We start from the raw sequence: 27,693 nt of genomic DNA, 5'->3' as shown, positions 1-27,693 counted from the left end.
TGTGGAAAGGCAATGAGTGATGTCACTTGGTCCATATTTTTTCTACAGTTTATGGATTCCCTTCCTCATTGCACATATTTTACACAGTGACTCATTTGGAAATTGGGCAACAACCACATTGGGCAGCTACCTTCTGCAGATGTTGGATATAGTACAGTATATTCTTATGGTACAATATCAGCTCAGACTGCAGAGCAAAAAGAAGCTTAAAAAAACCAAAAATGAGATTATGCTGGTGAACAAGGGCACTGAGCTATCAATCTTCTGCTGATTTATAGACAGTAGTTGACTAGTACTTACAACGTAGTTAAAAGTAAACGTAGTGGGGCGACATTGGCTCAGGCGTTAAAAGCAGTCGTCAGGCAGTCGGAGAGTTGCCAGTTCGACCCTGCCCTGGGTGTGTTGAAGAGTCCCTGAGAAAGACACCTAACCCCCAAATGCTCCTGACAAGCTGGTTGGTGCCTTGCATGGCAGCCAATCACCGTTGGTGTGCGAGTGTGTGTATGAACGGGTGAATGAGAACCATCAAATGTACTTTGGATAAAAGCGCTATATAAATGCCTACCATTTACCATTTAAAAGATTGCACTTTTGTATCATTGAGTAAGTTACCTTGAATAGGAGCATCTAACTGAATCATCCAGCAGACTAACCAAAAGGTCACTATCGACTGATAGTAAAGTTACTCCCATTTGAGCAAAGTAAGAACTGATGCACTACAAAAAAATGGTTTCAAAAGTAACCCTTTTATTCTACAGAAGAACCCTGCCAAGCTTCTTTGTTGGGCAAAATTGTTCTTTGTTTGTGCATTTTCACCCTTTACACCTTTAATAGAGGGATCCAGAAAGAACTAATGGAACCCCTTGGCTCCTCTATGGAAGCAAGAGAAAGAACCCTTTCAGAAACCTCTCACTGACACTGTTATGAGTTCAGCTAGCACTCCTTACCTCTTCCCATCTGTGAGATTAGTGCACACTCACACTCCTCCTATGTCCCTCTATGAGATCACTGTTCCCTAACCCCCCCCCCCTCTCTCTCTCTCTCTCTCACACACCATCATGCCCACTCTCTCACAGTCTCTCTGTGCCAGGCACACCTGACCCAGCCATGACACGACAGCCATGTTGTTCTCCTGGTCCCTGGTTATGAGCGGAGGGGCAGGAGGGGCAGGAGGAAGAGGCAGTGACCCAGCGCACCTGTTCTGGCTGCCAGCTGACCATGTGAAAGAACAGCGTAAAAACGGACAGAAAGAGGGAAAAGATAAGGAAGGAGAGGGACTGGAGAGGGAGGAGGAGGTGTCGCCAGGCACTACTGCACTACAGGCAGCTGGTTACGCAGTACAACAGAAGCTGACAGGACATAAACCACACGGTTACCGCTCCACTAGAAAAGTTAATAACAGGACTCACAGAGTGAAAAAAAAAAACTTCCATTCCAGCACCGCGCGGTTGTGAGTGCAATTTACAGCAGATTCATTAAGAAATAAACAGAATTGACTTTAAACTCTCATCGGGGCGAGAATTGAGAATTAATTGGTCACAGTGGAAATAAACATGCCATCACCTCGGATAAAGATTACTTACCAAAAAAGCTAATAATAACAGAGCTGAATTCATTGTCTCTGGTAATAGAGCGGCTGATTTATGCGACTCATTCATTGGCTGCTAAAATTAAAATCACAAGCGTGCAGCAACTTGGTGAGTCTGTCAATGTTAATTTCAAAGAGTAGTAAATAAAGGCACTACACCTACAGTAAAGGTGGTGTTATTACGAGCCCTAGACTCCACGGTCGCCGGTGGTTAAGAGCGGGTAGTGGTCAGGTGTGACCTCACACAGCAGTGGGTCTTTCTCTAGAGGCTGGGCTGCCCAGCAGTTGAATGGGGGAAATGTCAGACCAGTGAGGGGCCTCATGTTTAGATTAAGGGAATGCATTTGGCCTGATGGAACACTGACAAATGTCACTGATTGTGTCGGAATGGATCACGGGTTTGAGAGTGACAGCTTATGCAATGTCTGGACTTTTCTGCCTCCGACACACTGCATAATGCATCCCAACTAGACCAGGGTGTGGAAATCATTTTCATACAGAGCGAAAAATAAGCAGAGAGTCTTGCTGAGATGGGTGTGGGTGTTGGGGTGTGTGTGCGTGTGTAGGTGTGTGTGTGTGTGTGTGTGTGTGTGTATGTATGTGTGTGTGTGTGTGTGTGTGCGTGTGTGTGTGTGTGTGTATATATATATATTCCAATTGTGCAGGGTATTTGCATGCATTTTCAATTTCAAGGATTAAACAAAAACATCAAACATATGTGTAATGAGGCAGCCCATGGAGAATTAAGACAGAAGACACTGTGTTATTTTATTTAAATACATAAACCAGCATCACATTTAGCTACAGTGCATTTTCAGGCTGCAGTTTTGCATTTTTGGGTTGTTGTTGAAATGTTTCTGACCTCATGTGGACAGTCTGGTAACTGCACCCCTGCTAATGTCTTGGCTAGAAAGCACTGCATATGAAATTCAACGGAGTCCAATAGCCATGATGGTGTGTACTGTGCACTGCACAGGAATTAAGCTTATATGGAGAAAATAAACTTGAGAGTTCCTAAAGTGGCAGTCTATCACTACATGGAATAGCACGAAGTAGTCACGACCCCCTGACCCATGCATGTTTAGTTACCATTATTTTACCTTTGCAGAGAAACATTAGAGAATTAAAAAGTTAATCAGCTCTTCTATAAATAATGTTTCCTCAGACTGGTACTGCATGCTCTTTTAAAAATAGGAAAGCAGTGTCTCTGCATAGTCTGGGATAAGCCATGGAAGGAAAGCAGTGCAACAAAAGACAGGAGTTGTCAGGAGCATTGAGCACTGAGCATTGGCTGTATGCTGTGCTGTGTGTGTGTGTGCTTGTGCTTGTGCGTGTGCGTGTGCGTGTGCGTGTGCGTGTGCATGTGTGTGTGTGTGTGTGTGTGTGTTTGCCTGTGTGTGTGTGCATGTGTGCATGCCTGCGTGTGCTTGTTTGCGTGTGTGTGCGTGTGTGTGTGTGTGCTTGTGTGTGTGTGTATGCATGCGTGTGTGTGTGCGTGCGTGCATGCCTGGGTGTGTGTGCATGCCTGCGTGTGCGTGTTTGCGCGTGTGTGTGCGTGTGTGTGTGGATGCGTGTGTATGTGCGTGCGTGTGTGCCTGTGTGTGGGTGTGTGTGTGTGTATGCATGCGTGTGTGTGTGTGTGTGTGTGTGTGTATTTGTCTGTTGGTTTCTGTGTGCATATGTATTTTATCAGGAAGGCCTCATACATACACCTGTGCCTGGGCCCCCAGGTTATTCCCATGTAAAGTGAATGGTGGACATGCAGGAACATACATACACACACACACACGTGCACCATGTGGACATTGGAATCTGATTTGCTTTGCCCGACAGGGGAAGGGTGAAGCAACTTGCTGACTTCCAAAATAGGATTCACCAGCTGAAAGCCTGCAGCATTCGAGCAGTTCCATTCACTGAGCCAAGCTGCAACCAAGGAGCATCCATCTCCTTCACAAATGATTTAGTAACACCCTACCCCTCTCCACACTCATGTGCGTGCACACACACATAAGCGCAGACACATGCTCATAGGCCCGCACACACACATACACGCACGCAAACATACACACGCACACGCACACACATGCACACACACACATCAAAACACACACATACACAAACACACACGCACATGCATCTACACACACAGATGTCCCAAACGCACAGACATACATACGCGCACGCGCACGCACACGCACACGCACACGCATGCACACACACATACGCACACACATAAAAACACACACTCATACAAACACAAACACACACGCCCATAAACACACACACACGCGCACACACACTCTTGAGAGTGCTTATTAAAGCGGGGCCAAACACTACGAAAGCTCAACTGCACATCAGCTCATCTGGAGCTCTCCTTGAGAAACCCAACCTCACCACTACCAATCTAAATCCATTTACGGCATTATATTAGATTACCGCCGATTCTCCGACCTTCCACTGCCATGCCTGAAATCACTTGATTCTGACAAGCTCCAACTCCAGCTCACAATGCTGACTTTGACACAGGTTAATGCCATATAATGATTCCATATAAGTCACATTATGCTCAGTCTACCAGGGCCCTGGTGAGGAATGCAGAGGAGTGTGGTAATAAATATGGATAACCCTTTGACCCTTATTTATTGAGCATTATGAATCCCATTTCATGTGCTGAACGCAACCCTGTGGAGCAGCAATAGGGCTGTCATGGGAATGTTTTACACTTTCCACAGCCACATAAATACAAGCCAGCTATTTCATTTGTACGCGGCTAAATCCCTCTTAACCTCAGACCATATATCTCATTTAATCTCCACTGAATCTCGTTGGGGATATAGAGAATGAACCACCGACGGTACGGGAAGAGGCCCGCACAAAGTCCTCACCTTAGACAAGCGCACAGACGGACCGTCCATAAACAAGCAACGCTAATGATAACTGTCCACATTTAACTGGCCAGTAATGGGACATGCCATTTAAACATCGCTTTCGTTGGCCATTAATTATGGAGCTGTATTTTTCCCAAACAACTTTTCCATGACGAGTAAATGATCCAACGCATTACTAAAATGGCACAAGGAGCCTTTTCATGAACAGTTCAACACACCAGCAGCCAGCATTGTTCTGCCAATTGGAGGCAAAATGTTTTTTTTAAGCCTATACTGCATTGAATACACCAAGCAGACATTTTCTACTAATCATATTCCACTGTATGCATTTACTACATATCACTCATTTATACAAGCATGCAATCTATACAATCTAATAGAAACTGAACAGCAATGTTTGTGAATTTGAGAATAATAACAAATTATGTATTTTTATTGTCATACAAAGGCCATGGCCCTTGCCCTTGAGATAAGTCATTGCTGAATAGACAGAATGACAAAGGCACAGCCATGATGTGTGGGTGTTATTTATTTCTGTCAATAGAAACGTCTGTACAGAGGGCCTAGTGGGCATCTATATGACTGAAGTAACCGGATGCTAGTGCCTGCAGGAGGTATAACATAACTGTACCGGGCGAGCCTGCACTTCAGCTGATGCTGATTGGCCATTTCAAACGTTAATTTGAGGAGGCGGCGTTTTGTGTGCACTAGAGAATTGCTGGCAGGTTACATCAGTGCTTTCATTCATATTTTATGAATCTTTTTTTTTTGTTCAATTGCCGGGCCTGTGTTACTCTAAGCACGGCGCTCGATCTGGCCCCGTGTCTGCACAGAAGAGAAGGGAAGGGAAGCAACTGCCGAAACAGCGTGCGAACATCGCAGCACTGAGAGGCAGCGCCGTCGAGGCACGGCTTCCGCATAAAATTTAAACAGCGTTAACAACATCTAATTATAGCTTACTCCATCAATTCGTTTCACGTCAGGAGGAGGAAGTTCGTACCGCATTAAGGATGCACTTGCGCGGTTGTTAAGCGAATGTGTGTCTGGGTAAATTAGTCCCCTGAGTTTTTTGGGCGGGACCTCTGTACCGCTGCGCGTTCAGAGGGGACCTGGGGTAGCCACTTATTTCCACCAGCCACCCCAAAGTCCGCTCTGGACCTCAGAGCCCTGCTCGGTCTGACCCGAGGGCCTGGCCCACAGCTGCATCAGAGCTAAGTACTGCAGCGCTGCAGGTAGAACAGCTGTTTGTTCCAGTGGGAGAAGCTGTCACAGATGCACCGTTATATGTATTTACAAGAGAAAGGCATATCAAATGAGCTGCCCTAACCAGTCTTTAGCAGTCCCTCGATGCTTCCTTTACGCTTTTCCATCTAATGACTAGCCAAGCACATGGAGAGCACTGTCTGTGGGGTGCTGTAATCCGCAGGACGTGACACACTAGCACAGTCTCAGCGTTGAGCTAGTTCTAGGGTAATACAAACATATTTGTTCCCCTAGATATTAAACACCTCTTAAATTTTCATTTTTCATATTCTCTCATGGCACTATTCTATTTTAAGCCGTGGGGATTTATCTCGTATCTGGGCATGAAGGGTTTTTCTTTTTTTAACACACTTGTAAATTAGATACCTGAGGATTAGTAGTGGACAGGAAGTCTAATCAGTCCTGAATCAAGGACCTAAATAAGTGCCTTTAGGAGAATGAATGTGTCTGCTCCAGTTTTTGCTCATTACTTGTAAAAACCTTGTAGCAAAATGAGGGATATGAATGGGAAAAGCGCCCTCCACTGGTGAAAGAAGTGTAGTACCACTGAACATCTCCGCAGAACAAAGAATGCTATGACAGGTACAGAGGACACAACACAATATTTTTTTATCTCCCTTTTTTGCATTTCAATTGATTTTTAAATACAATTCAATACATGTTGCTAAGGATTCACCAGTGTACCGTGTTTAAAAAAAAAAAAGAAAAAAAAGAATGGAATTCCTAGAAAGTTCACCTGGTATGGATGTAAAGACCCTGAAATTACAGCTGACAGTCTGCACCTAAACCTTATATTCATCGTTTTATTTCAAACCCAATGCACTGTAATACAGAGCCAACAGAATAAAAATTGTGTCACTGGCACAATACTTTTGCATTTAACTGTACATATACAGATGCACATGCACACGCAAACACACACACACACACACACACACACACACACACACACACACGTAACACACATGTAATACACACACACAAGAGTAAGGATAGTGTGATTATCAGTGCAGAAGTACTTGATATCACAGGGAAAGCAGGGCCTGGTAATCTCTGATAGGGCCTAGTAATCTGCGATATTCAGAGAAGTTCTTCAGCGGCCTTTTGGCATAAACAGAAAAATTTATAAAGAGAGGTTTTGTCCTTATCTAAATAAAGCTAGCTCAAACTGCAGGAGAAACACTGTGGGCATAGGAGACAGAAACATTTTGCAAAAAATTAAGGCGCAAACCAGCAGCTACTTTCTCAAGCCCTAAAGATGCATTATCGCATCCTGTCTGAGCAATTCTTTATCTTGACAAATGGGACGTATCTCTTTATTTTACAGCGCAGGCTTGATGGAGGCGGAGGGGCCCTGGTGGTAAAACAAGCACGGAGACGTGCAGGATTGTCTCTCAGGAAGACTTGAGTTAGCTCTTGATGGAGGTCACTGGCTCTTGCTAGCTCTGTCACATTCTCTAATAAAAACCTGTTAAGCCCTGCTGGGATGCAGGTTCATCAAAATGACCTCCCCCCCCCATATCACTCTCTCTCTCTCTCTCTCTCCATCTCCATCTCCCACTCTCTCTATATATGTCTATCTCTGTGTCTCCATCTCCCTCTCTCTCCATCTCTCTCTCCATCTCTATCTTCCTCACTCACTCTCTCTATCTCCCTCTCTCTCTCCATCTCTATAGATAGATACTTTATTCATTCCCTCACTTTCTATCTCTCCATCTCTATCTCTTTCCATCTCTATCTCCCTCACTCTCTCTCTATCTCTCTATCTCTATCTCCCTCCCTCCCTCTCTCCCTCTCTATCTATCTCCCTCTCACTCTCTCTCTCCGCTCTGCTACCGTCCCCAGTCTCCAGCTGCTGCCATGCTAGAGGGCGACTCCCACCTGCAGTGGAGAATGTAAGTAGAGACGACACCTTTCGCTCTGCACCACAACACTCAGAGATTACACAAATACAAATAAATGCATTTATACAACAAGCCAAATGTTAAATCAACGCAGCGTATTTTTATTATTATTATCATTATTATTATTATTATTATTATTATTATTATTATTATATAGCAGCCATAATATCACTAGTATAAATAGTACTACTATTGGCAGCAGTAGCAGACGTTTTTGGTCATATTCCAAATGCCTGAAGGATTTGAAAGCTGAGATAACTGAAAGTGAATATGCTACAGGGCCATGGACTGAGGGTGTAATCTGTGCTCTGTAGTTTGTACGACACTCTTCGAAATATGCGTGAAATATTTCACACATCACATCGGACATATTTACCATATCCATATCCGTTCAAACATTACTCATAACATACTGTACTTTAATCCTTGCATGTATACCGATATCACATTTCCCAAGGTTGTTGCACACAGATTATCAGGCATGTAGCCTCATATTCGATCTGACTTGATGACACAATGTAAGCAGTGGGTCTTGTGACCTCAACATGTTCATTATTTACACTGTAGTGTTGGTGACAGGACTGTGCAGACGCATTACAATTTACATTCAATGCTGACAGAATCCAACCACCGCTACCTCCAGAGGAGTTTCACCTTGGGTTTTTCCAAATGCCAGCCATGCGTGATGTTTTTTGCGCTCAGATTATTAGGAAATCATATCCACAGAACATAAAAAGATGAGTGTAACTGGGTCCTACATAACCTTCAATCAAATCTGAGTGTTCTAAGCATGCATCAGCATATCAGAGGAAGTATTTGGTGGGCATGCCATTACATGTTCAAGTCAAGTGTGTGTGTGTGTGTGTGTGTGTGTGTGTGTGCTTGTCTACCTATCTAACAGGGGACTATGGTGTCATTACTAATCCACCAAGAGGGGACATAGAAACCAAGAGGGGACATTTTCAAGGTCCCCTCTTGCCAAATGCATGTGGATGTGTGTGTGTGTGTGTGCGCATGCATGAATGCATGTGTGTGTTGGTGTGTGTGTGTGTTGAAAGGTGTCCCTGCCTCTTTCCTCCATTATTGGGAAACTCAGTTTCATCTTTTGACTTAACTCTGCACAAAGAAGTGCAGCTGAGACACTCACTCACAGGCCAGTGACAATTTTCCACACTACAGGAGTACTACAGTACTACAGCAAGGCTACCACTTATCAGAGAAGATGCACAGCTTGCAGTGATGGCAGCTGCTAGACTGTGGGGACCAGCCAATCAGGAAGCCAGGCTGACGTAGAACAGGTGTATATTATAGGATCTTCCTGTGGGTTATGACGTTGGGAGCTCGGATGTGAGATTGCGACACAGGCTATGTGAGCTCCTGACTAGATCACAAGACCTCTCACATCTGATAAATTCAAGCCGATCGGCCCCAAATGTTTTTACATGTCAAACAATCAATCGGGAGCCAAAAAAGCAGTTGGATCAGCTTGGAATGGTAGCTCATCACTAGCGAGAAGCAACATTACAACCTATTCCTTTATTACCATTTGGTTATCTGAAAATGACTATTGGGAGCCTGCAAGTCATACAATGTACAGCCACGTTGAAACCCATCCTACTACCTCTGGTCAATAGCCAGGTGTGTCCAGCTACTGTGCAATGACAAAAAGCAGGGGCTTGAACCCGAGACTTTTCAGCAATGAGCCTTGCACCATCTTGCATCATCCCAGAAATTGTGGGCCTATGCAATCACAGTGTTCACTGATACAGAGTCGACGCAGACCAGCCTCCTCTGAGGGGCATTCCCTGAGCCACCCCGTCTGCAGTTATCAACCTGCAATCAACCAGCTGAGCTGGGCAGTTATCACACCATCGGAGGACTGCACTTCACACATTACTGGGTCAGGCAGGAATCTGATCAACTAGGGAAGACAATACGGTAAAGAGACTGAGAACCTGCGGACTAAAACACCCTGTGTGCTACGGCTAATTACGCAACGCTCTGCCATGCCAGTGCTGCTACAAAAACTGATAAGGTCACACCTTATTCGACTCACTCTTTTTAACCGGTCCGTTATTTTTGATAAGTGTTATGTAATCAAAACAGAGCTGTCAGACTCTTGCTTAATCACATTTACCATCTCTAAATTGATTTTATAAGATATTTCAAGAACTTAAACGCTCTTCCAAACATTGCCTTGTCATTATTGTTACAGTGTTATTTTATATCTTCTGGGTTGATCAGGTCTGCTCTAAATTAACTTTCGATCTTAAAAAACTGACCACTACACAATAAAGCAATATATGAGCTGCATGTTATGAGGTACACACTTTTATTCAAATATAACCATTAGTAATTAGTGCCATGAAAAACATTTCCTGCATATATATTTGCTTAATTATAATTTCTTCTAGGGGGTGATGTTGTTGCTCATATAAGCCTACTGTAAGTGCATATAAAATTAGGCTGAGAAACACGGAATTAAAGTAATTGAAGCAATACAAAAGCCTCTGGGGGAAAAAAAAAGCTTTTCCTGAGCGATTTCTCTTTGTTTGGAAATTGTGTGAAAAAGCAAAGCTGGTTCTTTCAGCAGTTCATCTTGGACTGAAAGCCACGGTGACCCCTTTCTTACTCCATTTTAGTTGCCAAGGTTTTCATTCAACTTCTCAATAATGAAATCGTCACTGCACACACCATAGACGAGGCAGTGTTCACTGGATGCTTTTCCTTCACAAAGAGCGATTCTTATTGCCATTAAGGAATCAGAGAGCTCTCTAAGTAAAGAAAAAAAAAAGCTTTAGATACTATTAGTATTTCAGCATCCACTCTAATAAAAAACTCATTCCAACTGGCCCCGTTGGAAAGCCATTTTATATCATCAAAGACCATTTATGCTTTCTCAGTATGAAATACATTATTGTGCATATTCACATCTAATTCATATCACAAAACATCACACATAAATTGTATAAAATGTAAGTTATCAAGGGTAGCTGCTATGCAGGTAAAGAATATAAAATACTACATACTAATTTAAAAATGACTGGCCAGAAGTGCATACAGTGACATTCACAATCCCCAGGGAAATTTCTGCACGGATATTTCTTTATTTGTATTTTGTTCTAAATCCCGTTTCAGCTAGTACAAAAATTTCCCCACCACTTTTAACGCTCCTCCAATCAGACAAGCAGTTTTGTTGTCGACACGTTTAAAAATGAAATCATAGCTCTTAAACAGTGGTTTTGCTTTTGTCATTTCGGTAAGGACATCCACCATATAGACAGCTGTTGTGCTACAGTTTTCTACCCTTTATGTTACACTGGAGGAAAAAAGCAGGGAAGAGGACACTTCACAGCACTATATTACCCGCTGTAGCCTTTTCTCTTCTGTGTTCACTGGAAACCTGAACTGCTACACAATCCACAATGAGTCCAGAGGCAGACAAGGCAGTATGAGCCACACATTTCAGAGGAATGCACTCTGCTTAAAAGCTCTATAGATGTTGTGAGGGGACTGAGGCTTCTTTCATACTCCGTTCAGCAGGAAGTATCCCTCTTCCTTGTCTGTGGTGAATATTTAATAAACGCCCCGCGGAGGTGACTCGGGGGGGGGGGGGGGGCACTTTTACCTTCCACGCAGGAGGGCTGCGCTCTCGTTGTCCCGGCAACCTGTCCGGGGAAGCAGGAGCACTTGACCGTCTGGGAGCGCTCCTCGATCTTGTTCTTGTTGCAGCAGCGATGTATGGCCACCACCTCGCAGGTACCCTGTTTCACCTGGTACTGGGCTGAGACGGGGGAGAGAGGGTCAGGGTCAGGGAGGGAGAGAGGGAGAGCGGTGGACACAGATCAAAGGAGGGAGGCAGGACACGGAGGGGAAGACAGAAACAGGGAGGGAAAGATGGCAATGAGAGGGGGTGAGAGATGGGGATTGGGCAAATGACAGAGGGGGGGAGAGATAAGAATGAATAGGAAAAATATGGCAGAAATACAAGAGGAAGAGGAAGAGGAAGAGGGAGGCAGGGTGTGAGGAGACGAGATGAAGACTGACGTTACCATATTTTAACATGTAAACAACACCACAAACAAAAACAATTCTTCATTGAGTTGAAATAATTAAACCGCTTTATTGAGTCCAATGCTTAGCTTATCATGGAAATGTACTCAAGCCAAATGTATTTTCATATTACATTATTTTTAAAAGATATATTCCAATGCTTTTAATTACCCCGATCCCAATCCCAATACAGAAAGGTAATTAATACAAAAAGGTTCCCCGATTTGTGGTCTGTTCTCACGTCCAGGACATATTTTATTTAAATAGGTATGTAAATAAAAACCCAGTCCCCCTCACACTTCTCTTGGTCATAATGAACCTCCTGATAACAGTGAGAACAATACATTTTTTATAAGTGTGGCAGCGTTTAACAAGCTGCGGGAGACCTGGCAGCTCTGCCGTCTCCATTGCTATTCTACACACGGCCCCCCTGCCCGCACCAGCTATGCATAATGAACAGAGGACCTTCATGTTGTGGTTTGCGCTTTCCCCCGAATACGAGTGTCTGAGCTGGAGGATTTCCAGGGGACTGAATGCCATTAAACACATCGCCGAGCCCGAACTGGAGTGCTTTTCTAAGACGTCGACAAGACACTCTTAGCGCCCGGAAAAGTCTAACAAACTGTTGTGAAAACAGTCATTTCCCTGAGTGTGTGCATGCGTGTGAGCGCTCCTGTGTATTTAAAGTTACATGAGCTGCGTTTTACCCACAATGCAGCGCTGCCGCTTCAGGCAAAGGTCTTTCTTCATATCACTCGCCTTTATATGTGTGCGTGTGTGTAACGTGTACGTGTATTCTCTGTAGGTGAGTCTGCACATACATGTTTGCTTACATGCCTGTGTGAATTTGTATTTATGTGAGCATACATGCGTATGAATGTCCACTTGCTTGATTTCCACATGTTTGAATACTGAAAGCAATCTTCACAAGTGATTGCACAGAGCTCCCGCTCTTTGACCATGAAAGATGTGCGCTCGTATTCACTCGATCGGATTTGCCGTCGCAGCTGACATACACACGCAGGCCACATCACTTCTCCCGCGACAGGAAAGGGATCTATTTCAGGAGGGCACGACCTCCTCCGTCCCCCAACACCAGCACAATTTCCAGTTAGTTAGCACAGTTTTCCCAAAAGCGGTTTGGGTAATCCTGTATGCTTAAGAGGCCGCTCTCCTCCATATTCCTCCAGGCTCCCAGGCGTCCCTGCCTTGTACCCTCCAGAGGGGTGAAGGGCACCTGGATTAACCCCCAGCTCCTGCTGGTCCTAGCTGGGCCCTCTGTGGCTCGGCTCTCTGTGTACTACTGCTGATATTCCCTCATTGAGTGATGTCATCTTCACAAGCCTGGATTCTCAGCAACAGTAACTACATGACAGCAGGGCATTATTATACTATGGTTACTCTACTATATATCATAGCTGATAATATTATTCATGCTCACGTGTTCAAAAAATAAACATGCATAATAAATATATTAGCGGAAATAGATTAAAACAGTTTAAGGAAAAGGAAGTCCGCGGACAACAGGAAACAGCATGGGGCGGCCTGTAGCGTAGTGGTTAAGGTAAATGACTGGGACATGCAAGGTCGGTGGTTCTAATCCCGGTGTAGCCACAATATGATCCGCACAGCTGTTGGGCCCTTGAGCAAGGCCCTTAACCCTGCATTGCTCCGGGGCGGATTGTCTCCTGCTTAGTCTAATCAACTTGCTCTGGATAAGAGCGTCTGCCAAATGCCAATAATGTAATGTAATGTAAAGCATGCTGGGACTGTTCTCCGGGCTGCTGGAGGATCTCTGACAGAGAAGTCCTCCTGAGTCAAGGGTCCTCTTCAGCTCCCTTGCTAAAATTTGCATTTGAATACAGAATACAGCGGTCCCGGGGTCACCAAATAACAGGCGAGAACAAGAACAGATGTGATTAGGAGAAGGAGGTGTGCAATCATACAGAAGCAGACCACTTTGATTAGCAAGAAAGAGAGAGAAAGAAATAACTATCTATAAGCTCATTAAGTAAATTAAAGATATACTCACTGAGCACTTAATTAGGAACACCTGTACACCTACTTATTAATGTTTCAGCAGTGCAATGCATAAAATCATGCAGATATGGGTCAGGAGGTTCAGTTGATGTTCACATCAACCATCAGAATGGGGAAAATGTGATCTAAGTGACTTTAAGACTAGATTGTTGATACCAGACAGGGTGGTTTGAGTATCTCAGAAACTGCTGATCTTCTGGGATTTTCACATACAGAGAATGGTGTGAAAAACAAAAAAATCATCCAGTGAGCAGCAGTTCTTCAAGCAGATATGTGCTGTCAATAAGAGAGGTCAGTAGAGAAGGGCCACACTGGTCAAAGCTGACAGGAAGGTGACAGTAGTGCAAATAACCACACATTGCAAGTGGTATGCAGAGGAGCATCTCTGAACACACAATGCGTCAAACCTCTAAGTGGATAGGCAACAGCAGCAGAAGACTTAATAAGCCTTAAAAAAATCCTAATAAAGTGCTCACTGAGCGTATATTGTACGACTATAATTGTGCCATCTGTGGTGTGCCACGATTTAACTCGCGAAAAGGGAGAGGGGAAATCACACTAGCAAATGTATGCCCTCACATCCTGAGAATGGAAACAGATTTTCAATTTCCTTACTGAACATGACTATTAGTGTGACACTACGCTCCCAGATATCCCGAGTTTAATCATCGTGTAAAAGCTACCGAACATCCTGCGCCATCTGATAACCGTGAATAGGGAAGTGATGCCCTACAGTGCAGTGTGTAACTGGCTTCCTCCTTCTGAAATCTTTCCCCCGCGAGTCCGCCAGTAACTTGGGCAAAGTTGAGCTGGAGGGGAAGGGGCTTAGCCTGTCAGAGTCAGCCCGCCTCGCAGCCGCTGAGGGGTAGAACAAAGCGTGTTGGCGTCGCCGTGACATAATGAGGTCGTGCGGGGCAAGAGCCTCATCCACGCGGAGGGCTGTGCGAGGAACGTCCGCGCTCCCTCCGGTGGAGATAGCCTGCCAATTTACAGACTGCCGTTTTTAATCATACATGCGGCGAACCGGCTCCGTGTTGAGAGAGCGAACAATATTCATCAGGACAGCCGCGAAGATGGGAATATCTGCCGCCGAAGCCACGAAATCGCGAGACGGAATTAATGAGGGAGAAAAACCAGATTAAATTGACTGCTAACTAGGCTATGCAAAAAGTATTACCGCATAAAAGCAGTGGGAAATCATATGCAAAAAATTGCGAGTGGGGGTGTCGCATCGCTAATGCAATAGTCTTTAGCAAAAAAGCACACACGAAAAGGCAACGTCATTTCTTCTAAATTTTCCGCTGTGTAGACTAAGAGGCTCATTACTCGCACTCCCTATCCATTCGCAGCCAGCAACATGGGATTCTGCCATAATGTATCGAGTCATTTCTCATAAATACAAATGTGCATTCAAACCATTAACGCCAGTTTCAGCCTAAATGCCCCCCCATTGCCACTGGCCTCGCTAAGTTCTCGCCGATCGTCAGTGGCAGAAAGAGTGAGGGCGCTCATTTTGGACCAATTAGAAATCAGCTATCATCATTTGACCCACAGGTCGGACCTGTATATTTTTATACAGTCTATGGTCTGACCCCTCAGAAAGACATTAATACAAATCATCTGTGGGATAAAGGTAACACCAGCAGGTAACTAATGATTGTACCAGGTCTGCCAGTGATATGGTAACAGCAGAAGCAACTAGGACAAAAACAATGACAGGTAATCAATTGCAGACTTGTGAAAATGTGGAAAATGGTTTGTAGCATTGCATGAAATAAGTCGTGTATTTTGTAGGGCAGACGACTACAGTGCGTCTTTCATCCGACTGCTGTTGTTTTGGCTGAGCTTCATGAAAGGCCCAGGGCAACCTGGGCCACAGTCAAAGTAGCTATCTACGGTACCTGCAGTACACTGGCTGGCTCCGCACTGCTCTACTGTGGGGCCCCCCGTTCTCATCTGCACCCCAGCCAGATCACAGAAGCACAGGGACCCTCGGGGACATCTGCGGTCACAGCCGAGTAGTCAATCCCACTATACAACGAGGCGGAGAATATTTGCCGATAAAAGCACAGGGCTTACGTTAGATAAGCACCTTCCTCACACACAGCAATTCACTACACGCCGTACTGTGTATACGAGTTTTTACAAAGCCAAACTTTTTAAATTATTCCACATGTCCTAATTATGTCATCTCGTATCCCAGACCAATTCTAAAGGAACGGCTTGATTTAGTGAAATCCAAGCTGTGAGTGAGAGAGAGAGTGATATATCACCTGCTTCTTCATTCGGCTTCAGCCATCACGTACGGGGACTTTAAAACCATGTTAGAATGGTTTTAAAGTGGTAAATCTGAAATCTGGCAGATATAAAATGAAATTTCAAGCATGACTAAATGCTTCAATTCCTGTATCAAACATTTCTTCAGCAGCAAAGCGAATGCCGTTACCTTGAACTGAAGGGGCATTGAAGCAACTGATGTATTCTGACAGGCAGAGGTAGGTGAATTATTGTGTCATTTATTAAAAACATGTCTGTCTTTTGTCAATAACTGACTGCCATGTCTGCTTCAGTGTCTCGCTATATTTTCTATTCGTCAGTCTGTGAGCATCATCACTTCACGGGGACCCAGGAAATGTGTGTCCCTTTTTTTGTGTTAATGAACACGACATTATACGCAATTTGTTATATTTTATTGAAGTATATAGACAGAAAAATTTACATGTGCATGCTATTTGTTGAAAAATATTGTCATTTTCTATATATCCTATGTGACTATGTATTCATAATTGCAGTTAAAGTTAATAAAATCATTGGTTTGCTTCTTCCACTCTTTTCCTTCGGTCTCAGTTCAGGGTATATCCTTGCCTTCTCTAGAGCAGGGCTTTGGTCACTGGATTGGCACTTTTTTCTTTCGTTCCTCATTCCTCTGCCTGTTACCTCACACTGAGCAGCATCACGAGACTGTCTCCACCTCACACTTCCTCTATCCCAACACATTGTCAATTGGACTGGCATTATCTCACCTTAATACCTCTCACCATCCACATCGCTCACTTTATGCAGATCCAACAGGTTACTTCAGAGGTTCAGGTGCCCTGGACCCTCACCTCACTTATACGCGAATCTTACCCACCACCCAACACAAAATACAACCAAACACTGTACAATCATACCAATCATACCAGTGAGAGACACCATACCACTGCACCATCATACCAGTGAGAGACTCTGTACCACTGCACCATCATACCAGTGAGAGACACTGTATCATGTTCATTTTCATGGACATTACTCAAACGCTGCAGTGCTGAGCATCAAGTGTAAAGTTTCACCCCTTCCCTCATCAGAGTGTGGAGGTCATATGGCTTTTATTTCAGACCATGTTATCTGCAATCACAGATGTCTGCACCACAGATCAAAACGGATCACCACCCACATGAATGTTAACATTATTCCAAGCCGGCTAGATTTGGAGAATACTTGTAAGGGCAGGAACGAGGCTTTTACAAAAAGAATACTTTATTTGTTGTGATGGATCCCCCCCCCACTCCTCACCCAATCTTATCTGCTCAAGGTCACACTGCCATCAAGGAAACATGTCATTCTCATCCCAGCTCCACTCAAATAGATACAGAGCAGCCTGAGCCGGGAAAAGCAGAGATGAGACCCGACAATTTAACCGAAAAAAGCTAATCTATTATGAACTCTAATCCGAGAAACCCTCATAAAAGAGTGATATAAATGACAATACCTGCGGTTGCTACGGCCTTGACGCATGTTAGCACACAGGCAGGAGAAACAGGGTAATTTAAACCTCCACAGTCGCTGCCTCTGCGCTTTGGAGTTGGGCTCGGTTCATACGAATGCTGCAGCCTATTAGCACACGGGGCGGATAGGTGCATGTCACGCTTTCTGTGACATCCTGCCCCTGCTTCCACAGCCCAAATCCCTCAACAATAAAGGCCTCTTCTGCCAGAAGCCCTTAAAGCGGATACATCACAAAAGCTTTTTCAATGTGCACCGCCCTGTGTGTGTGTGTTTGTGCGTGGGTGTGTGTGTGTGTGTGTGTGTGTGCGCGTGCTCGTACGTGCTTTATATATGTGTGTAAACATTTCTGTGATAATATGCACAAGAAAATTATCTTGAATTTTGATTATATGCATGTGGAAAAAGAGAGAGAGGGGATGGGAGAGAGAGAATTCGGTACAACTTCATAAGGCATTAGTCATCTATTTCAGATGGATAGGTCATTTATTTTCATGGACCTCTTTCTATGATGCTTGCAGTGTACTGCTGTAATCTATATGGTGTGAATATGAATGGAGAAGACCTCTGCACTTTGAGAGGGATTTCTGGAGCTTCAGAGCCACCTTGTGGCCACAAGAAACATTGCAGGATATGAAAAATAAATAAATAAAGAAATATGTATACATTGTATGTACATACAGTCGTATGCAAAAATTTGGGCACCCCAGGGAAAAAAAACCTTTTGCAATTAATATCTTGGTGAACAGAAGCGGACCTGACCTATGAATGCCACAAAGTTAAACATGACACATTTCTTCAAATCAAGATTATTTTATTTTTTATTTTTTACAGTTTCAAAATAACATAAAAAAGGAAAAAGGCCTTGTGTAAAAGTTTGGGAACCCTGTCAGTTAGTACTTTGTAACTCCTCCTTGGGTAACTATAACAGCTTGCAAACACTTCCTGAAGCCAGCTGAAGAGTCTTTCAATTCTCACTTTTGGAATTTTCCCCCATTCTTCCAGGTTGATTTTGAGGTATGCTTGGGATCATTGAAATGCTCTCTTCAAAGTTCTCTTCAATTTCAATGTCTGGACTGACCTTTGAACATTAGCCTTGAGAATTTTGTACTGTTTGAGGGAATCCAATCTTACTTCCGCTCGCACAATATTTCCTGTGCCCCCAGCTGCCACACAACCCCAAAGAATAATGGATCCACCTCCATGATTAATAGTTGTCAATATGTTCTTCTCGACAAGGGCTTCACCCTTTGTCGAAAAAGGTACTTGGTGGCTAAAACTTGGTGTTTTTTTCAGTCCAAAGCACATTGTTCTAAAAGGCTTCAGGCTCCTCAGTGTTTTCTTTTGCTCACTTCAGATGTTTTTGTGTTGAGGTCATAGGAAATGTTTCTTTGTGGCAACTCACGTCGGTCTTTTGTTTATAGTACGTTGTATTGTTGTCCTGTGAGCAACTAGACCTGTGTTTGATACTCTTTTTTGCAGTTTTTTTGCAGTGATGTGTGGGTTCTTCTGAGCATTTCTCACCAAGTCTCGGGCCATTCTATCCAGACCTTGCCTTGACTTCAACTGTTCCGTGTATCTTCCTTTTCTAATAATGTTTCTGACAGTGAAAATAGGCCGTTTGAATTGTAGAGAGTTTTTTGTAGCCTTCTCCTTCTTGGTGAACCATCTTCATGCTGATGTCCTTGGGCAACTGTTTAGAGGAACCCATGGTTGTTAACAGCAGACGGAATAGCCACTGCAGTTGGATACTTTAGAAGTCATGGAGTTACTTCAGAATAAAAAGTTCAGCCCTGGTATTCACTGAAGTCCTAACTAGTAAATCTTCTGGGTCTGGGCCTAAGTAATCATCTTTTTAAAAAAGTAACAAAGAATAATCCAAAAGGGTTCCAAAACTGTGCCTAGATAGCGAAGAAATGCAGATCCCAACCGACTGAACTTCCCAATACCCTGGGAGGCACAGCGGTGTGTTGCCAAAACTATCTACCGGCTACACCTGGCACTTGTTTGGACATTAGAGACTGTGGGGCTCATCCATCAGCATAGTGCAGTGCCTTAACTGAGTGAGCCCCCCAACAGCCCCAAATGAATGGATGTATATACCATAAACTCTCTGCGAGCAATCATAACATCTTCTGGTTCTTCCAGTTAGAGACAATTTCCATTAAAACCTCACATTTAAAACAATCATTAGTGTTTTCCCAACATAAAAATTATGTTTTGATTTGCTGAGAATGTATTCTGGCATGTAAAATAGACCGGGACTGTAATTAGCCTCATTCCTGTAGATCGTTGTCTTCTCCAGTGTGTGAAGAGAGGCACAGTCAGTTTCCCAAAACGGCTTCTCAAAGCCTCTCAGTGCCAGTAAAGGTCACCTTACAGCAGAGCAAAACAAACTAAAATAATTAGAAGGAAAACATTGATATGAGGAAAGATTTTACATATTATGAATGATTCAGCAAAAGAGGCTAATTCTGACCTCTTGGCATCCTAAATTATTTATGTGGTGCCGGTCACTTTGTTGCCACCGGGGAAGGGAATGTCATGAATTATGCAAATCAGAATTAGTTAGCTCGTGGGTGTCAATTAGCGGAGAGCTCTGGACTTTACTCCGGCAAGACCCGCGTTGTTTTTTTTTCCCCCTCTTCCCCTTCTTCTTCTTCTCCAGGCAGAGGTGAGTGTGGTTTGGGAGGCTGGGGGGAGGGGCGGGGAGGCTTATTACTCCATCACTTAAAGTCATGCATATTGATATCCTTATTACCCGAGCCCTTTAGTGTCCTTTCACAGCGGTCCTTGTTACCGCGCGCAAGCAAGAGGGGAGAGCCAACTGTCACTCCTGCAGCGCTACTGCAGCCCAAATCACCACCTCTATGAAATGGAGTCCACTATTTGGTGTAAAATTATCAAATCTGTAAGCAAAGCAATAAGCCTCTTTTGTTCTCTAGCCTCTTTCTGTATGCCTTCACTCTTCTATCACTGCTGTTAATATGTCTGTTGTAAACACCCTTATGCAGGGCAATGCACTCAGAAAACCCTTATGAATGTTTAATACGGCTATATGGACTGAAGGTTCACATGAGACAGGGCAGGCAGGGCTACAAGGCCAGGCCTTCCCATGATATGAGACACATACAGTCATGTGAAAAGGTAAGTACACCCCTTGGAAATTGTCGACTTTTTAACATATGCGAACAAGCAAACATTTGATCCTCTTTGAAACAGTGCCTGTTAATAAAGGTGATATAATCAAAAAGATGACACACAAAATGGTATTTTAAATAAGCAAAAAACTGATTAGTCACATGGAAAAAGTATGTACACCCCTACATTTATCACACTTTCAAATCCATAAAATTATAATCAGGTGTTCCAGGTTAGGTGCCAATGATTAGAACCTCCTCAGGGAGTGCAGGTGGAACCGGTCTTATTTAAACCTCTGACATCTAGGGACTGTTCTCTTTGCTATTAAAGTGTGTGGTGTTATCATGCCAATATCTACAGAGCTCTAAAGACAGGCCTTCAGAAAAAGGTAGGGATGCCCACAAGTCTGGCAGGGGATTTAAAAAGATCTCCAAATTATTTTTAATAAATCATTCCACCCTAAAGAAAATCATCTACAAGTGTCGTAGATTTCAAACGACTGCCAATTTGTCCAGAACTGGCCATCGCAGCAAATTCAGCCCAAGAGCAGACCGTTTGATGCAAAAAGAAGTCTCCAAGAACCCCAAAATTTCATCACAGGATATGCAGGTAACTCTTTGACTTTATTGTCCCCGAGGTGAAAATCTTTTCGACAACACTGTACACCAGTATATGTCAGACAACAGCACATACAGCAGCTCACAATAACAGCATACAATGACAGGCAACAGTACACATTCAGGCCTATTGGGCAGGGCCTATTGTTTACTGCGGCTATGGTTGCAGGGAGACAACTATTAGTGTCAAAGTGCATGCATCTACAATCACAAAGAGATTGCACTAATTTGTCCTGCATAGGAGGCATGCCAGGAGAAAAGCCTTTGCTATCCAAAAAGAACATTAACGCAAGACTACAATTTGCCAATGAACATATACAGTAGGTAAAGACTTTTGGGATAATGTGCTCTGGACAGACGAATGAACAACAGAGTTGTTTGCATACAGTAATAGTAGACATGCTTGGCGCAACCCAAAGACAGTTTTTCAGGAGAAGAACCTCATACAAACGGGGAAGCATGTTTGTATGCAAAATGTTATGGTTTGGGGTTGCTTTGCTGCCTCAGGGACCGGCCAGCTTGCAGTCATTGACTGAACTATGAATTCTGCATCATATTATATGATGCAGAAGATAAGCGCTTGAAGATAATGTGAGGGCATCTGCCCAAAAGTTGAAGTTGAACCGGAGGCATATTGTGTGGGGGGGGGTTGAAAGTGTCAGTTTACACAAGAAAACCCTCAAAGATCTTGAAACTGAAGGAACTTTGCATGGAAAGGTGGCCAAAAATGTCACCAAGTCGAAGTCAGAGACTGGTGGACACTGCAAAAGGCCTAAAAGCAGTTATTTCTGCTAAAGGGGACAATACTAGCTTCTGAGACAAAGGGTGAACCTACTTCTTCCACAGAAGAATATTACATCTATTGATATTTTTGTTGAATAAATGATTGAAAAAGCTTTTCTAGAACATCATCTTTATTGGTTTTGTTTGTTTTTGTATCGCCTTTATCCGTAGGCACAGTATCAAAGAGGATCGAATGTTTGTTTTGCCAAATAGAGCCAACAATTTCTATGTGGTGTACTTATTTTTTCACATCACTGTAAACAGACTCTGACAAATTCAGTCGTTTCCAAAAAAAACATTTGAAATGACTGTCCGCAGGACTCCCACGGTTTTTAACCCCCAACAGAGTTACCCGATCCAGCGCGGTGGTTGTAGGGGGTTTTAAAGACGGGCAGGTGCTTATGTTGCATTATCCTCTAGGGTAATCATCAAGGGAAACACAAAACCCTACTCATAATGATCTGCCACTAGGGTCTGCAATAGCCAATGAAGAGTGCATCATCTGCACTGATGCCATCATCACACACTGCGATGTGCTTCTAATGCAGCGGTATTCACCCGCGCTCTGAGACACAGGAAAGACAGAGAAAGAGGTAGTTTCGCCTGAGACCATGGCACTCGGAGCTCAGCGTAAAGGACACGGCCGTAGACTCCGGTGGCGATGTAACGTTTGGACAGGTGACAGAGCCCCGGGGGGAGAGGGAGACGCGGGTGAGGAGTGGTCGGAGAAGGGCTGCGGAGAGGGACCCTAATGAGCCGCAGGGGTGTTGCGGTGGCTCGAGCAGGGCTCACCTGTCTGTCCCCGGAGGCTACGGTTGCCAGCGGACACCGGTCGGGAGCAGAGAATCATCGCGCATGCCAGGAGAACGCCCGCCAGCGGCCAAACACATCTCCCCCACTGTGTCATCCTGAGAGAGAGAGGAGGGGCATTTAACAAACATAGACACATTTCACTTTTTTTGGTGTATTGTTACTATGATTGATTGTTGCTGTTATTTTTTATCATGGAGATTCTGCCATGCAACATGCCATACATGATGGCGACGTACATTTTGTAATATGTCGTGCCAATAAAGCATTTGAATTTAATTAAATTGAGAGAGGGGGGGAGGGGGAGAGAAAGAGGGACAGCTCACCAATCCTACAATCAGTCAGAGACCATAGAAACTACTACAAACTAAGAAACTAAGAAAAACAAAGTAATAGATAAATAGAGAGAGAGGAAGAGCCAACCGCTGTAAAATATCCCTGCAGACACTGTGGAAAGCAGAGAGAAAGACAAATAGCAGCAAATTGTGTACTTCATTGTGTACCAAGTCATTTTATTAACAACCATAAGAAGTTTGAATGGATATTTCCCTGACAAACTGTACTACCACACAGTCAGGGGACAAGACAGCACGAGGATCCGTCACTGTGAGTCACTGAAAACCAATTCAGCTCAAGGCAGCGAAAGAAGGAAACAGAAGATTAAAGAGAAAAGGATGAGATTTAAAAAAATAAATAAATAACTTCTCGAATGGCAACTTGAGCCAAGAGCTGCAAAAGAACTAATCCTAAATGAAGCTCAGTGGCCAACACTAAATACATCATGTCCAGTCTGTCTGGGTCCAGCTGTTTGGGCTGCCTCGAGCTTTGAACACTCTTCTGATGACACACACACACACACACACACACGACACATCCGCCACACTCACAGCTACAACACCAGCTAAATATCCATGGCTCTCTCGTACATGAGGTCTGGCAGGCAGTCGGTCCTGGTCACCAAAAACCAGCACAAAACTGAGAAAGACAGCCATGGTAAACGAAGAAACAAGGACTGTGAGAAGAGAGGCAGAGAAGCACTTTTTTCGCATTGTGAAAAAGTATGAAACTATGATCCCTCCTTTAACTCCAATAAAGAAGTGAGAAAAATACATTTCCATTCCCACATTATCTGTATATTATGATATGGGTGTACATTAGCCTGAGGGACAATGAGTAAGCAATTGGGGTACCATACATAAATTAGTTATTTTATTATGATTGATATTAGTATTGCATTTTTTTGGTATTTTTCTACGATATAATATTTCAGCAAATTTCACCTCTTTTCTCCTCCACCCCATTGCATACACTGACATTTACATATCTCGTGTCTGCGATGCCAGTAAAACATTTTCTGCTTTTGAATGTGAATTTTATGCAGTCACAATGAGGGGAAAAAAGAGAAAGCTCATTCTCTCGACGTCTTCAGTTCCAAAAGCGTAGCATCCGTGTCCGTGCTCTCCAAACACAAACAGAACACTTCACTCATAACCTCCCACTTTAAAGCATACATATTGCCCTCTCCTCGATAAATAAAGGATAAATACATAGATTTAAAGCACAGCTTTCTGTGAGCTGATGGTAAACGGCTGAAAGAGAAACCGCGGAGAGGTGGCAGAGCCTCGCCCCGTCAGGTGGTGTGTACCTTTCAGTCCCCGCGCTCGCCTCTCTGTGTTCACTCCACCGCTGGACGGGCGCTCGCTCGGCAGGGCCAAATCACCATTGCTGTCGGCGTGTGCCGCCACACGGTCCAGGGCACTGAGGACGAAAGGAGGACGAGTTCAGAAACAGCCATTAAAGCCCAGGACTGACCCTGCTGCCGATCCTGCCTCGTCCTTGCCTGTTAAATATATTTCACGCCGTGTTTTCCTCCGGGGGTCTAGAGTGACCTCCCTAGCAACAGGAGGCAGAGTTAGGAAGTGAGGTGACACAATAGGAGAGTGTTGTCACAGTGGTCATTAGGTTTACTGTTTACGCCTCGTTCACCTACCCCCGGGCACACCATGATCTTCCCCCCGCATCAAAACCAACACGAATAAGACCTCCTGCTGAGGGATCCACACACGCGCACGCACACACACACACACACACACACTGGCACACACAGACCATGAGTCATAGGCGTAGAACAAACATAAACACAGGGGCATGCACACATGCAGTTTTACACGAACACATAAACGCAAACATATCCGCACATATACACACACACATTCATACATACGCATACACACAGATTAACACATACATCCACGCTCACACACATATTAACGCACACACACAAACGCACACGCACAAGGACACACTCACTAGCGCACACATACACAAATACATGCATGCTGTACACACACAGACACTACAATTCATAGGTATATGCTCCTACATTCACACACATGCAGTAAAGGGCACACACACACACATACACACGTACACTAACCCACAGACACACACAGCCAAGCAGGTACGCACACACACTCCAGAGAGTCTCATTTACAGTAATTGCCAGAGGTAAACATTTCTCTATGGCCAAGCCACCGGGCAGACTGCAGAAAATCAGTCGCACATTTACTCTCCGAACAAATCCAGCTGACCAAGGGATTTCAGACGGCCTATCTGTAAACACCCACCAGCATCAGAAAACTAGAACCAGGGCTCAGATCTGTGCACATACAGCTTCACATGGATTTCACTTACAGCTTCTCCCACACAGCAAATGCATGGAGTAAATTATTATCAGTAGTATTATTAGCAGTAATATTAGCAGTAGTATTATTAGTAGTAGTGATAATTTACTTGTAGTAAAATAGTAGTAGTACTAGTTGTAGAATTATAAACAGGCACTATGGGGTAGTACACTGTGGATAGTACCTTTCATGTTCCCATTTCACCACATAATTACACACTACAGTATGGGGACTTAAGTCTCATTAGGGTTTTAATGGCTTTGAAGATTAAGCAATCCATTTAATTTGTTTTCCGCGTCTTGTGAAAATTGTTTTGACATAAATTAAACTTGTACTAAAATGATGCAATTAGGCCTAATATTCAGGTCTGTGTCATAATTATCAGGATGAAAGGAAACGGATAAGGTGTTGGTGGCTGTTCACTTTTTTCTTCACCAAACGCCTCCGTGTTTGTGAGCCGTAGTGATGCACACTCGTGTTATCTGCATACCCAAGTGAAAGGCAGGTGTATCGTACACAACTGGGTGTAACCCCTTCATGAAACACGCAAACCGCGTTACCGCACTGCCCCCTAGTGGACGTGTAGAGCAGCAGGAAAAACGTCAATCGCAACAACACACCGGCTATTATGGGAACATATTTTGTCTGTTGAAAAACTTGTTTTCATATGGGGATATAAGGACTTTTAAGGAGATATGTTTCAAGATTTATTGTATATATGCAGCTAATACAATTAGGATTCTACAAAGAAATTTAAATATACTTATTTTGTGGTTGAATTCTCTAAATGGAAATTAAAGTTATATTTAAATTTACTAAACAGTTCTGGCTCAATCTTCCCCTTTCTGTTGTATGGTACATAACTCTGTGCTATAATGTCAATGCTTCTCTATCATGATAACATTATTCTACTGAAACTGAGTCATTACACACATTAAGAAAAGACACACACACACACACACACACACACACACACACCATATTTACTCCATGTTTATCTTGGTTTAATGTGTCTTCCATCTCCTTATTGCCTTATTTCCAAATGGGGGACCAACAATATTGTTGAATAGCCAGGTGCAATCCCACTCTAATGAGAATTATGAGAATTATAGTACGAGTTATTAAAACCCATGCCAGATAGCTGCTGTAGAAAAATGTGTTTGACTGAATTAATTACGTTCTCCAGTAATTCATTCATGTTTCTTTTTCAGTTTATCTTCAAGGAGTCTGGAAGTTTCAGCATAGTGCTTTGGCTCCATTACTGGTGATACCTGCCCTTATGGAAATTAAATATGCTGCAATTCACTAAGTATATGAACTTTTTTGAAGATATAATTAATAAATATTTCACTGCTAAATATTTTTCTAAACACAGCAATACTGCATATAAATTAATTTGGGTACCTGCCCACATACAGCACTGCGAATATGCTAATAGAGTTTAATATCTGATAAATTTATGTGAGCAGCATAAACTATTGCCTCATGGGTAGGTTCCTGTCATTCAGGCATCTACAATAACACCCCGCTGAAATCTTCTTTATATTCCCCATTCTCAACAGCACAATAGTGCGAAGACGCACTACACTGCACAAAATTGGTTCTGCTGACTGATGTAGCGTTTGTAAATACAACTTTCAATCCTACAGCAAGGTCACTCGTCTGTGTGGGCAAGTGAATAATCAGCGGAGGCAGTGGTGAGACAGTGACGAGACAGTGCAGGTCAGACTGGCATTTTACAAAGCCAGGGAGGGGGAGACAGAGGGGGGGAGGAGAGGGAATAAGAGAGGGAATGAGAAAGGGAATGAGAGATGGAAAGATCCGTCACCGCGGCTGACAAGAGAGCAGCGCCGGGTCTGGTATTTTCCGCGGACGTTTGTCTGTGTGTGTGTGTGTGTGTGTGTGTGTGTGTTACCGTCTGTAAGGCGACGCGTGCCACGGCGCGTGTGTGTGCGTGTGTGTGTGTGTGTGTGTGTGTGTGTGTGTGTGTGTGAGCACACGTGTGTTTCCATCTTTATAGATGTGTGCTTGTGCGTGACAGTCACCATGGCGGGCCCAAAGTGTATGCGCATGCATATCGGCATGCAGATTCAGTGTGTCGGTGTACTGTACGCGCGTGTCCGTGTATGCGCTGTCTGGCACTGTGTGTGTTGTGTG

General features: G+C 43.8%; 1 protein-coding gene across 1 annotated transcript in view; it reads right to left on the bottom strand.

Moving 5' to 3' along the window:
* Nucleotides 1-27,693, bottom strand: part of tafa4b (TAFA chemokine like family member 4b) — a 42,382-nt gene that overhangs the window by 6,085 nt on the left and 8,604 nt on the right. The window contains exons 2-4 of the mRNA XM_061220371.1: nucleotides 24,498-24,610; nucleotides 22,835-22,950; nucleotides 11,272-11,427 (exon numbers count right to left, since the gene is read on the bottom strand). Coding sequence (XP_061076355.1) covers nucleotides 11,272-11,427; nucleotides 22,835-22,949 — 271 coding nt within the window. The 5' untranslated portion in view covers nucleotide 22,950; nucleotides 24,498-24,610. The remainder of the gene's footprint in view (nucleotides 1-11,271; nucleotides 11,428-22,834; nucleotides 22,951-24,497; nucleotides 24,611-27,693) is intronic.

Source organism: Conger conger, chromosome 14 (genome assembly GCF_963514075.1).
Source record: "Conger conger chromosome 14, fConCon1.1, whole genome shotgun sequence".
NCBI lineage: Eukaryota > Metazoa > Chordata > Actinopteri > Anguilliformes > Congridae > Conger > Conger conger.
This window is presented reverse-complemented; position numbering and strand designations above follow the sequence as displayed.